The sequence below is a fragment of the Drosophila pseudoobscura genome, chromosome X (assembly GCF_009870125.1).
Source record: "Drosophila pseudoobscura strain MV-25-SWS-2005 chromosome X, UCI_Dpse_MV25, whole genome shotgun sequence".
NCBI lineage: Eukaryota > Metazoa > Arthropoda > Insecta > Diptera > Drosophilidae > Drosophila > Drosophila pseudoobscura.
Window position 1 is genome coordinate 11,830,223 of NC_046683.1, and position 13,859 is coordinate 11,844,081.

Consider the following 13,859-nt stretch of genomic DNA (forward strand, 5'->3'; position numbering starts at 1 on the left):
TTTGGTCCAGCAATTTGGCTCCTTGAACACCTGGCCTTCGAATACGAGAAACGATAGCCATATATTTGTACAATTTCCCAGTTTTTGGGTATTTCTAAGGGTCTTTTGAATTGAATTCTATTTTTTTGCAAGATTTTGATAATATTTTTTCTACGAATTCTTCTTTATTCTTTCTATTTTATAGTACAGTATGCTTCCATGGTACAGTCACTACCAAGAGATCATCAAAAATCAGCATTACATTTGCGTCTCGCTTGCTCACGAAATACGCCATTTTGTGTGTGGGTTTGAAAGCTAATCGAAATGGGGCGTACAGCCTAGCTCCAAAAAAAAAATGCACACAGAGAGAAGGATAGAGAACAGAGGAGGCGAATGGGGGAAAGAGAAAAACAAGTACGTAATGTAATGCAATGTCCGGAAGTACAGTCAACACCCAAAAAGGAAAAAACCCACACACACACGGAGTGCAAAAGAGGACAAACAGACAGGCAGAGTAAAAGAGAGGGAAGAACCAGCCTAGAGACATGTCCATTCGGTCTTTTTTTTTTGTTTTTTTGGGTTTGCGTGGTCTTTTTGTGGAGGGGGTATGCGGTGGGGCTGAAGAGGGGACGGATACGCTATGGCTATGCCACTCGCATCGCATTCAGCAAAACATCATCAAAATTGTAAAAATAAACAAAAGCCAACATGCATAAAACCAATTTCCATTAGGGCCCCACTCCCCACCCACCCACACACCCACCCACACACACACACCAGTGCATACACCCAAAAGCAACGACGCACACGCACATGCAACTCTGTGTCCCTCTCTATGTGTCTCGCTTGCTCCAACGCTTTCTGCTGGCGGCTGTCCTGTCCATTGCAGCATTGAACAAAGTTTTGTCGGTGGCATGTGGCGGCATGGGGCGTGGGAGGACTGGACCCTGGTCTGCCTATCGCTACCAAAAAATCCTCTAAAATAGCGAGAAATCGGAGAGGAGAGATAGAGATAGAGATAGATAGAGCCAAGCCGAGAGCCGAGGCAGGAGAGCCGTACAGTGAGCTGTATCCTTAATTGATATCGCACACAGAGTCCGAGTCAAGGAATGACACCCCCCCCACCCCGCACCACACCGCCCCACCTACCCAAAAAAAAAAGAAACGACGAAAAACTAAAAAGCAGGCTCGGACAGGATGGGTCCTGGGCTCTGTCTACGTCTGTCTCCGTCTCTCTCTCTCGCTCTCTCTCTATGTCTGTGTCTAAGGGTTGGGTTGTGCGGGGGAGTTTTCGATGGGAGTTTGGGTGGGCTTAGGTTTTACACACACGCATGCATCCGAGGGGTTGGAAGGGAGGGGGGAAACGCAACGAGGATACTGCATGCGATAGGTCGGAAATTTTTGCTTCGCTCGCAATCAACTCTAGGTCCTTCGTCCTTTGTCCGTCGCCCCCCACTCACACGCCTCTCTCTCTCTCTCTCTCTCGCTCCCTCCACACACAGTGGCGCACCTGCAGCACAAATGTGCACAAAGGGGGGGTATGTGTGTGTGTGTGTGTGGGTGGGACGTTGGCGGTTTGAGGCGGTGTGTGTGTGTGTGTGTGTGCAGGACGCAGTAAAATGGCGGCATCCAAGCCGGGCCTTTGGGCTTGGCCGCCTCTTCTCTGTGTGTGTGGCCATTGGGTGTCCTGCGTGTCCTCCATGTGTGTGTGTGTGTGTGCTCTGCACTGCGTTTCATTCTTCCTCGTCTATTACTGCTTCTACTTCTGCTGCCATTCCCCCATTTTTGATGTTTTGTTTTGACTCGCTTTTGGGTAGGCGCCACACATCACACCCACCGCCTGCCACACACCACCCACCACACACCACCCACCGCTCAGCTCCGAAATGCGAAAATGCGAAGTAAAGTGAAGTTCATGCAACTTGGGTCTAGGGATTTCCAACCGTCTGTCGGTGTGTGTTTGTTTGGGGACAGGGGCAGACACATGCAACGCACAGGACCGCACACAGGCCGTTCTCATATATGGACTCACAGATAGTTAGTACAGTGCGTGACATTAATATAACTACGAGAAGAATGCTTAAGAGATCTAAACATCTAAAACATCTAAAAGGATTTGTGTGCCAAGACCCTTTTTGGAATAATTAAGCTGCATTTCAGTTGCTCTTCTGAAACGGATCTATTTTGGAAAACATTTCTTGTAACCATTTTAGAGATTTAAAGCTCTACCCAAATTACTGCTACTGCTGAAACGCACTGTATATGGCTTGTACACATGTTTGTTTCTATGGTTATATGAAGATATGTGTATATATTGTATATATATCCATTGGCTGGACACTCTCCCTCTCTCCAACTGGCGTTCTGTCCATCTCGTCATGTTCAATCCCAGCCCTGCCCTGCCCTGCCCCCCGATTCAGATGTGATATGTGGCCTATGGAAAGTTTTCCGGGAATTAAGTTAACAAAACACACATTTGCTTATCGGTATTTGTATTTGTTGATGGGATAGAGCATCACTTTACCACAGTGGGTACAGTGCTCCTGGGTATTAAAATACTTTAATTGCAGTTTATTTGATATTTCTTAGTTATTTTTTTGTTTGGTCTTTAAACTTCTAGATTGTTGAATCTTTCGGAATCAAGATTATTGTCTAGTATTTGGATCTATATTGTTTTATATGGATGGTAGAGCTACCTGATTGCTTTTATTATTCTCTTATTAGTTGTTTATATTCATGGAAAGTTTTGTTGGTTGTTTTCATCACGGAAAAAAGGTAATTAAACTTTTTCCACATTTTTTAAACCACAGAGAGCTTAGGGGTAGATTAGATTTGTGTGTAACACCCAGAAGGAAGCGTTTCCTACCACACAAAGTATATATATATTCTTGATCAGCATCAATAGTCGATTCTATGTAGCCATGTCTGTCCCGATGAGCGCCTAGATCTCAAAGACTATAAGAGCTAGAGCCGCTAAATTTTGTATCCAGACTCATGTAATGCAGCTCAAAATGGTACCACGCTCCCTTCCGCTCCCCCTAAGAAAGAAAATCAAAGACGCCTAAACATAGGGAATGCCCATATCTACAATATGGCCGAATCTGGATCAGATCTGATAAATATTAGGCCCAGATTGAAGACATACATTTTTACTCATACTCTCTCTCTCTCCCTCTTTCACACACTCTTCCTGGTGCAGTTTGCGCTCTCTGGCGGAGGAGAGTATCGGGTATAAATGTAGTTTTTGCCACGTCCCCGCTGGCTTATAACTTGGGTATTAATTATATTCTTTTTTTCCTTTTTGGCTGTGGGTGACCGACCACTGACTTTGACGATGACGAGCGGACCAAAAAGTGTACGAAGTGGAGGAAGACCGCCTACGAAACACGCCTATTGTTGCCACCTCCCATACACACACACACACACAGAAGCCCACACAAGCACACAACCAGCCAGCCAAACACCACTCAGACTCTGGGGGTGGGGGAAAAACACTCGAACGGTGCGGTAGTCCCTTCAAATGTGGCCCTGGCAACCCTTTGTCCAGGGGTGTGTGTGGCATATATATGTGGGGGTATCTGTGTGTAGGGTTACGGCGGCTTGTGTGGGGCTGGGAACCCTGGCTGCGCTTGGGCCTGGGTCGGGGTCTGGGTCTGGGCCTGGTCCTGGTCCTGGCCCTTGGCCGGACCAAACTTAACGGAGAACGTCGCTTTGGGCGCATTTCGCTTAACGTTTTTCAAGCAGAAAATCGATAAGTGCGCACGTACAGGAATATATATACCATATATACTATACACTATCCCCCACGCCCCACCATATGCCGAGTATACCAATATATATCCCGAGTGCACATGGCATGTGGCATGGCAACACACACACAACATCATGCGTCGTAGGCCAGAGATGGTTTTTGCTTTTGAAAAACAGCTGCAGACGGAAGACCAGGAAAAATAGAGAACACTGGGCTTAGAGGGAGCTCCAAAAGGGACCGGTAATAATACCACCACCTAGAGAGGTGGAGAGGTTCGAGGAGCAACTGGAACTGGCCGCCGCTGCTCCCGGCTGGCTGTGGAGCTGGTGGGTTGATGGGTTGATGGGGGACTCTGAAATCCCTACGTGCGCTTTGCTGTTTCATCAATTATTTATTTCGGTTTTGTGCGAATGGACAGGCACACCGAGAAAGAGAGAGGACCTGTCCTTCCTTTTCTTTCCTATTTTCGTAGTAGTATGTATATTGCTTCACAAATACAACCAAAACGCTTACCATATTGTTTACCTGACTGTTTCCATCAAATATTCAGAGATCAATTGAAGTGGAATATACGTATACGTACGTACCACCTGGTGATTCATAATTTATAGGAAAAATTCAGGCACCTGAGGCGGCATCGAGTGAGATATTCTCTACACTCTGTTATACCCTGAAAATCGAAAACCTACACTTGGATTTAAAAATGTCTACCAATATATTTACATTAATATGATACTATGGGTTAAACTGGAACCCCCTGCCCACTAGCTTCAATATTGCGTCAACCCCAAGCTCACACGCCATGAGTAAATTATTGGACCTCGAGGCAATATTTTTGTCTACAATAAATCGTATGTATAAATTTATACATAAATATATTTAAATAAAATATATATTTCCTACAGAATTTAATATATATTTTTAAAGTGTTTTATATTTTTTAATTAAATATATTTCGTATTAAAAGTCTTTAGCATAAATTTATATTTAAATCAAAGCGAATTCTATTTAATTTCACTAGGTTTTTATTTAAAAACCGCATATTTAATTTATTTATTTACTTAAAAGTTTTTAAATATTATTTACTTTAAATACGGGTGCGTTTCTCTGAGTGTATTGCAGTAGATTCTTGCCGGGATACATGTATTCTCAACTCCAAATCATATTGAGAGTTGAGACATTTCAGTGTAGGGTTTTATCATGCTATAATCCACCCATTGATAATCCCATCTTTTTGCAGTTTGTTTTCCCCCCCTGGGAAAGTGCGAAGTTTTCCGCTGCACTGTGCAGAGAGACAGATAGAGAGAGAGAGAGAGAGAGAGTAGTAGCCGGGGCTACAATTAAAATTAATTACAAACTATCTAATTACATGGTAATATGCTAATCAGCCTCGCCTTTGCCACGCACTTGGCAACCGAGTTCTTCTGGTCTTCTGTTGGTCTTTTGCTCCAAGTTGGCCTTCCACTGCATTTCCCCTGGTCCTCTCTCTATCTCTATACATATCTCTCCGAATGTAGTTTGCATGTCAGTTGTTCGTTGCATGTAAAACTTAATGAGATTTCTGCCATGGCCATGACAAACCCAAAAAAAAAGGAACAAAAGGAAAATACACAATAAGAGAAAATCCACTAAAGAATTAAAATTATAGACAATAATACGACTATGGGTTTACCCCGTTGTTACTTGGATTTCAGACGATTTCTACAGAATGGGAGCTTTATGGATTAGAGATTTTTTCCTTGAATCCGATAGAGATCTATGGTATTGGTATTGGAAAACACCTACAATTTTGGTTACTTTCTTTCAAGCATACCTTGCAGTATACAGCCCTGCCCACCCATGTGTTAAGGGAGTCGGTGGAGGTATCAAAATGAACAACATTCAGTGCACATTGGAGATGGAGACAAAAGTTCTCTCGTTCTTTGGCTCGATCTATGGCCAATTATTGGCAGCACTTTGGGGGGGGAGGGGGGGGGGGCGCTATAAATCAGCACAGCACAGGTGAGCGGCGGCGGGCCAAGAGGCACTGCCTCCCTGGCAATGGCAATGGTGGCGGTGGCGGTGGCGGTGGCAGTGGCTGCTGGCTGGTAACAATGCCCACCACAACAAGACGGCAGCCCAACAAAGAGTCATAAATAAATTTTTGCAACTAATTCTGTCAGCTCCTGTGTTGCCTGCCCATTGCCACATTGCGTTATTATTGATGGTTTGGAAATGGGATAGTGGTAACAATGCCCGGTCAAAAAAACAATCCAAAACGAGGCTCCGCCAGTGGGTGGCCCCACTAATTCCTTCGGTGCATGATTAATGGATGTTTGCCTGAATTGTACACCTTCTACTCCGCCTCTAAGTAGAAAAGTAAGTTTTGGTTAGCAAACAAGTCACACAAAAAAAAAAAGACCAGCAACTAATTACAGAAGTTGAGATCCAGAAACGAAGCTGGGGATGGACATGTTTTAGTCATCTTTGTGGCTTGTTTTCTACAATACATTTGGTTTATGGTCTACCGGATACAGATGTATCCTCCCCATCCTGAGCGCCATCGTCCCACATTGCCATATCCGAACCGCCGTCGTTTTCTGTAGTCTTCGGTCTGTAGCCCCTTCTATACGGCGCGACGATCCCGAACTTCAAGCTCGATTTAAAATCTAAGTTTTTCTATTTTTTATTCACTAATTTTTAATTAACAATCAGATCTGTTTCTGGTTTGCTCGCGAAATTCGTTCTTTTATTTCATTAGTGTAGGGAGTGTCATGTATTGATAAGAAAAAGCTGACAAGTGATGAATATCGATTTGGATTGGAATTATATTTGTTTCAAGTCTTCATTTTCCCTTAGTTTTCCGTGCAGATTATTCTTTATGTCCAACATTTGCAGTTCCATGCTAGGGGATTTCTTGAGCACCTTTTTGTCTGATCCTTGCCTGGGCATTTCTGGAGCACACCGGGTTTGGGGGCAGCCATCCCAGCAGTAGGCACCCCTCCTGGAGGCTGAAGCATGGAGGGCACAACAAATAATTACAGAGAGATGTGGATGGCCTAAGGAAGCATAAATAGTGCTGTTACATGTGTATAATTGATTTAGATATAATAAAATTCCAAAAAAAATGTTAAAGTCCTACGACGGCGCCTTGCGTAGTATTCTAGAGTATGTTTTGTTTATGGATTAAATGCAGAACCATTCAGTGCTGTTCAGTAGTGTTGGTGCTTTCCCCACTCCATCTTGAGTGTCCACCCTCCTTGATTTTGACATCCTTCTGTATTTAAAAACAATAAAATTATTGGGCAAAAATGTTCCCGAGGACACTGACTTACCAGAATGTCCTGGTTCTAGTTCTTCTTTGCGCTCTTCTCCTCAGTCTTTGTTTCTGGATTTTTTTTTGGATTGTCATCAAATTTATTGATGCCAACACAGGCACCTCCACGAAGACGCCGGATGGTACCGGGGGCAGCACGTACACCGCTGCAGTTGAGCTCTGAATACTTCTTGGCTATCCGTTCATTGACCACACGCAGATTCTGCTTAAACACTTCCAGTCTTTTCCGATGGGCGTCTGATTTTGTGCCCACATTCGGGGCACTCGCTTCCGAAGTGATGTCCGAGATCTTCAGCCGCTTACAGGATGGGGGACTGATAGGCTTTTCCGGCTCAGCGTCAGCTCCACCTGGGCTGGATGGAGAGCTTGATGAACTTGTCCTTGCGTTGGGCGAGAGGGATGGTCCTTTCGGTAAACGCATGGCGGCGGCACGCATCTTGTGAAGTTTTTTGTTGTTAACGCCGCGTCGCTTGTAGTCCCAGCTGTTGCTGGTATCAGAAGAATCGGTGCTCGAGTCGCTTAACGAAGTGCAAAGATCTGGACTGTAACGCCGATACGAAGCCACCAGCTGCTGATCTGCGGCATCCACTGTGATACCTTCAAATTTCTCGTCTGTTTCCACATCTGAGCCTTCTACCTCTTTTTTAACAGCGTTTTCCATTTGTTTTTTGCTGTTGGTCAAATTAGATTCACAAGCACACATTTTTTTCTCAAGAGTAGAGTTCTTGTGTCAACAGAATGGTGTTGGTAAGTGATTTTCCTGTCAAGTAAAGAATGTATCGAATTGGAACGATATTTTTACCACAATTAAGTGGTTTTTCAATTAGTTTCTTTTGCAGCTGCCTGCAAAGCCATTTTGCTGTAGTATTGTATCAAATATGGTTGCCTATTGGAATGTTCTATTTATCTGCACAGAATGGTACAGTGTTGCAAAATGCTCAGAGGAGGAGGACAGTTGTGAGTTGCTGCTGCGACAGATTCGGCAATCGGGTAGACATTTTGTTATTCTTTACGATTGTGCCTTTTTAGTTTTCGTCTTTTGTAGGGGCGGAAGAGGTCGGCGCGAATCAAGAATATATATGTGTACTTTATGGTGTTGGAAACGCTTCCTTCTGGACGTTACACACATCCACTTTCACCACAAATCTAATCTACCCCTATACTTATTTTGAGTATCGGGTAAAAAACCATTCTTTGGTATGCTTAAAATGTATATAGTTTTTTTCCAGAATAAGTATTATTAAATTTTCAGAGTCGTTGATGAACACTGATCAGTATTGCTGGGACCAGTCCAGACCAGTATTCCCTCTGTTTTGGTTCTTATTTCACTACGACAGCGAAAGATATGCATATATGTATATGTTTGATGTTGTATTGAGCAAAATAAGCCCCGAAAAGAGAGCGCGTTGCGGGAATATTTGAACCGTGTATAATTTCAACATGGACCAGATTTAAGAACTTTCTAGAACTCGTTCCATTCCCTTTGTCTCTGGCATTTAGTTTGGCAAAATGTGAAATGTAAAAAATGAGCTAATGACAATTTATATATGAAAACATATCAATCAAATTGTAGATGCGTAATCTCTTGTATTTTTATGTGGCCCTGTATTTGTTCTTATTATGTTGTAGTTTACCAATATGTTTTTCCACCCATCCCACAGTTGATTCTAACCCATAAGTAGACAGTAAACTCAAAAACAAAGCCACACGCACACATACATATATGCACATACGTATGTACGTACATATGTGTATATAAAACACGTAAATGCGTTTGGCGCAGACAGAAATTATCGATCCAAATGCTACACATACACACTCGTAATATTTAAGCAGCCCCAAAAAGTAAAACACTTGAGTAGACCCTACCAACAAAAAAAGAAAGAGAAAGAAATAAAAAAGATTGGTCCAAGAAGCGTCAACGACGTCAGCTTGGCAGTGGAAACGGGGGGGTGGGGGGTGGATGGGCCACAGCCAACAGCGTTTTTATTGCAGCTTCTTCTTGATAAAATAATCATGACCTAACACAATAATGGTGTAAATAACCGGGTGGTAAATGCGGGGGTATTCCACTCTCGTTTCGCGCCTTTGGGGGCAAGCAGTTTGAGAGGCATTGCCCTTTCCGAATCTCGTACCCTCTCCCTCTATTTCATGTGATGACGCAGAGCGGGTCGCTCTAAAATATATCTGAAAAATCTACATGAATATCTCAAGAATACAACAACAAAAGTGGAAGAAATGATTGCAGTTTTTCTCCCGCATTTCATACTTTTCCACCCTGCTCAAGCCTGCATTCTACCCCCCACCACATCACAACATCTTCATAGCAGTAATCCCACACTTAAGCCCAGATCCCATTCTCATACCCAGTTCTCGACCACTGGCTGGTTTTATTTGATTCGGGAAGCTCGTAGAACAACTGACCGTGTGGCCTAATGGATAAGGCGTCGGACTTCGGATCCGAAGATTGCAGGTTCGAGTCCTGTCACGGTCGAACAGAAGTTAATTTTTTCTCTTTTTTTTTTTTTTTTTGCTTGTCTTCTCCTTAACTATTTTTTATTTTATACAACAATTTATTATTGGTTAAAGGCAATGCCAAGGATAGCATTGTCTCCCGCCTGTTGCCTGCCAGAACGCTATGTGGCTTTTACGACACACACTTGCAACAAGCAGTCGTGGCCGAGTGGTTAAGGCGTCTGACTCGAAATCAGATTCCCTCTGGGAGCGTAGGTTCGAATCCTACCGGCTGCGCTTTGACTGAGCCTTTGTTCGGGCTTTCTCAGTGTACATTTTTTTTTTAAATTTTTGCCTGCATTTTATTTTAAATATTATAAATAAACATCTAGCAACTAATTGAATTGAATTAAACAACATTTTTCAGGGAATCAATTTAATAAATAAGTTAAACATATTCCGCACTCAATACAAGTTCGGGTTGCTTGAATTTTATATTGTTTAAATGTACATAAATTTTAATAAAATAGCCCATTAATTATAGCTAGAAATTTGGGTACTATATCGCAGAGATAAACGAAAGGGCAATGCAAATCCATATCTGTTTTTGGGAGATTAGGGAAACTATTGCCCAAATGAAGCTCGTTTCAGCCTTGATTGTTATCATTTATGATCAATTAATTTGATAATCACTTGGCATACCATTCCCATTTAATCTGCAAGAAAATCTGTCTGCGGTCCGGCCAAAGCAGTCGTGGCCGAGTGGTTAAGGCGTCTGACTCGAAATCAGATTCCCTCTGGGAGCGTAGGTTCGAATCCTACCGGCTGCGATGGATGCGGGAGTGAGTCTTCTCTCCTCTCAGAGTCTTTTTTTTTCCTTTTATTTTTCATTTCTCATGAAATTCATTTCAAAATTGTATTAAATTTGATTTCCTATTTGAATAATTAATGGTATGTCGATGGGTTTGTCGCCTCGTCTGCATTTTTGTGTCGCCGTTTGTCTGGCAGATACGTAGATCCCACCGCACACACAGATACGCACCAATACCAGCACGGGAAAAACGCACAAATTATTTACGTTTACTGCCGACTCGTCGGGTGTTCGGGTTCGTTGAACCTTGGCTGAACCTTCTACGCTTTTTGTATCTTTTTCGGCTGCTTTTATTTTCGTACAAATTATTTGTTTGGCTGGCTTTCCTTTACTTTCGTTTTGCCCTTCCGTCTGACATGTGTGTGTGTGTGCGTGGCCCGAAATGTGTCCTGTCTGCTACGGTCCTTTTGCTGATGGTTTGGGTCGTGCCAAGGGGTCTTTGGTCGGTCATCCGATGATTGGCCAGAAACGGTAATTATTTTATGAAAGGAAATTGTTTAAAGATTTAAAGTTTATTCAGGGGCAGCATACTTTGGGGACACAAGTCCCTGTAGAATATCCACCGAAACATGTGTGTAATCAGAGGCAGATCCATGAATGCTCAGTTTGGCCACAAAGTAATGTAATCCCTGCCAATTGGCATACCAAATTGAAAGATTTATTGGACTCTTTCATGCCTCAACCATGTACAAATCAACATGTGGCTGCAACCGAGAGCTGGCCGCTGGTAGGTGGGAGGGGTGGCGGTTGGGGGGGCAAATTTTCAATGCAACAGGGAACTCTTTTTGCTGCTCTCACATGAGGCAGAGGAGCAAGTTTTTTAGACAACGCGAAGCGACAGTGCAACAAGAGCGGCGGCTACTACTACTGGGCAATGGTAGGACGAGGCGGCTGGGAGCCATGAATTTATGTGGAGACCCGACGGTCCGAAGGCTGGCTCCGGCTCTGGCACTGGCACTGGCACTGGCACTGGCACTGGCTCCTCCGGCACAGGGGTCGCCCCGTCCACAGTCGGCTTAGCATAATAAACGTCAGAATTAATTGGATTTTAATTGTCTGTTAAGCGCTGAAATTAAGTGCAGCCAAACTAGATTGTTGCCCCAGCGCAGAGCCCCGGAGAGGGACGTTGCTTGGAAAATGTATTACCAACTCGGAAACTGACTGCTTTATTCAGCCGACTTCTGCCATGAATGGCACCCTCCTCCTCTGCCCCTCTGCCCCTCTGCCCCTCTCCCAATCCAGCAGATACCGATCTTAACAATGCCCAGCCAAGCGACACACAACACACATATGTACATATGTATGAAGATTATTTGCATGTCGTCGTCGTTTTGGTGGTCGTTTGTCCGACCTCCAACTTCAGGCCCTCCGATCCAAGCCAAGTGGCAATCCAATTCCAATTCCAATTCCAACTTGAGGGGGTTTTTATTCTGCTTGATGACGCCGCCCAACGCTGCCGATTGCCCATCTTTGATTGAGGTGACAAGCGGCGTCTTCTATAACTAGTAAAAACTAGTCAAATCTTGTAGAATTATTATAAAACATGATCAAAAGAATCTCTCAATGTTCTCTCTTTCTTTATTGAAAAATTCCTATAAAGTATGGCTTTCTCTTGTGCAGACTCTCATGATCGGGAATTCGGAAAATATTCCATAGCTTCACAAGATTCACAGTCGAGATGGATATGTAGATGAGTTGTGTGATGATGGCATGAGGCCACAATAGGTTATAGGCCTGGCTGATTAGATCAGCCATCCTCATACTAACGATGTGCTGCCTAGGCACACCTTCATAATTTTCATTGGGCACTTGGAGCGCCTTTATGCAAATCAATTAATTGTTTGTATAGAAAATGGTATGAACTTTCTTAGGATTTTTTATTTGCATCGGCAGAATGGGTATTTCTGGAGGTAATTTGAGCCAAAGTAGAAGTTTAACATTTTTTTTTTTGCTGAATTTCTTGTATTCTATTTGGTATGGTCCTATTTTTAGACTTAATTCATTAAGTGTCACTAATTGTCTAAAAACCAGCTACTAATCAGTTGTATCTTTCAGATTCAGCCTCGAAACAAAAGTTTTCTGGGTTAAGATGGAAGTTCAGAGCTTCTTAAGAGCTGTATTTGGTTATCAGATTATCTGATACATCTGTAGAGATTTTACTTCTTATTTTTGGAGTTTTTCGAATTTCCTTGAATTACATAAAAGCACTTCCCGCCCAAATGAAATGCCCTTGAAATCTCATATAAATTCCTGGAATGTTGAGTACACCGCGTTTTGGTTCAATGTTGCCGGCAACATGTTGCCCGGCAGCTGGCTCGGCCGCAAATGGAATGGCAACTTGAGACGCGGCAAACATCAACTTGAAGAAGGAACATCAAGAAACACGAAAACGTTCAACGAACTTCAGGCCAGAGACCAAAGGCCCGGTCCCACACCGTTGTCCGGGGGCGATACCCTGAGTGGGTGCACCGAGGGTTCCCCACTGCGTATACGCAATGGCCAGGACACATCATCAGCTGTTGCCGGTTTGTGCAGCACCCAGGACACACTCTCATTTTGATTTACGTCCAGAAGGAGAAGCCGAAGAACCGAGACGAAGGCGAAACGGCAGCGGCTGCGGAAGGTTCAATGCACTCCCGGACACCAGGCCCAGACCCCAGGCCCAGAACCAGGACCAGGGCCCGATGACGTTTTGGGCCAGGGGATAATCCAGCAGACAACAGACTCTTGCCTGTGTTGGTGTGTGTGTGCGTGTGTGTGTTTGTGTGTGCTTTGTCGACACGCACACGTGCCCGTGTGCCCGTTCTGGCCATGTCCTGTGAGAGGGATTGGCTTTTTGGGCTTCGCTTTCGTCGGCAGTTTCGGCGGCGTCTTCGTAGGGCTTCGGACTTTTCGGCTCGCTGGCGTTTCGTTTTTTTTTTATTTTATTTCATTTTATTTTCGGGTGTCAATGTCCTGCGTGCTGTCTGTCTGTGTGTGTGTGTGTGTGTGTGTGGGCTAGCCATGTGTCCTGCCACAGCAAAAGTTTTCAATTCGCGTTGCGTTTTGCGTTACGCTCGTCACATTTTATTAGCCCGTTTTCAGGCTGCAGGACATTGAACGTCTGTCTCTCCCTGCAAGAGTCCTTTGTGTCGCAATAAATAACACACACAAATACACACACACACACCCAAGAACACTCGCAGATGCATGTGTGCGTGTGAGGCCTTCCCTGCTTATTTTTGTTTTCTTCTTCAGAATTTTATATACGTTCTTTCTGGTTTTTTTTTTTTTTGGGTTTTAGATATGAGGTGCATTGAACTGCAGGGCCGCCTCTTGATGGTGGGGAGGGGGGATTTGAGCCTGAAATTGTTTAAATATTCGGCTGCTTTGTATACCCTTCGAGCGGGGATCGGCAGAATCGATGGATCATTCCCTTTTTGGGGAAGCATCCCGTCTCTCGATGACTCCTGGTCGAAAGAGTATCCCTTGTTCGGGGTAGCCTTTAT

General features: G+C 43.9%; 1 protein-coding gene and 3 non-coding genes across 4 annotated transcripts; 3 read left to right on the forward strand and 1 right to left on the reverse strand.

Annotated features, from left to right (window-relative positions):
- Positions 1 to 6,783: 6,783 nt before the first annotated feature.
- Positions 6,784 to 7,855, reverse strand: LOC6901527 (uncharacterized). The gene is made up of 2 exons (XM_002134165.3): positions 7,045 to 7,855; positions 6,784 to 6,986 (listed from the first exon to the last, which is right to left on the reverse strand). Exon 1 carries the CDS (start codon positions 7,747 to 7,749, stop codon positions 7,060 to 7,062), a length of 690 nt encoding a protein of 229 aa, XP_002134201.3. The 5' UTR covers positions 7,750 to 7,855; the 3' UTR covers positions 6,784 to 6,986; positions 7,045 to 7,059.
- Positions 7,856 to 9,467: 1,612 nt separating this feature from the next.
- TRNAR-UCG (transfer RNA arginine (anticodon UCG)) lies at positions 9,468 to 9,540 on the forward strand. The gene has a single exon. It is a non-coding gene; the product is annotated as a tRNA-Arg (tRNA).
- A 175-nt stretch (positions 9,541 to 9,715) lies between these two features.
- TRNAS-CGA (transfer RNA serine (anticodon CGA)) lies at positions 9,716 to 9,797 on the forward strand. Its single transcript has one exon. It is a non-coding gene; the product is annotated as a tRNA-Ser (tRNA).
- Positions 9,798 to 10,248: 451 nt separating this feature from the next.
- Positions 10,249 to 10,330, forward strand: TRNAS-CGA (transfer RNA serine (anticodon CGA)). Its single transcript has one exon. It is a non-coding gene; the product is annotated as a tRNA-Ser (tRNA).
- Positions 10,331 to 13,859: the final 3,529 nt, after the last annotated feature.

Coding starts and splice junctions, on each gene's coding strand:
- LOC6901527 (XM_002134165.3), bottom strand. CDS start 7,749: ATGTGTGCTTGTGAATCTAATTTGACCAACAGCAAAAAACAAATGGAA.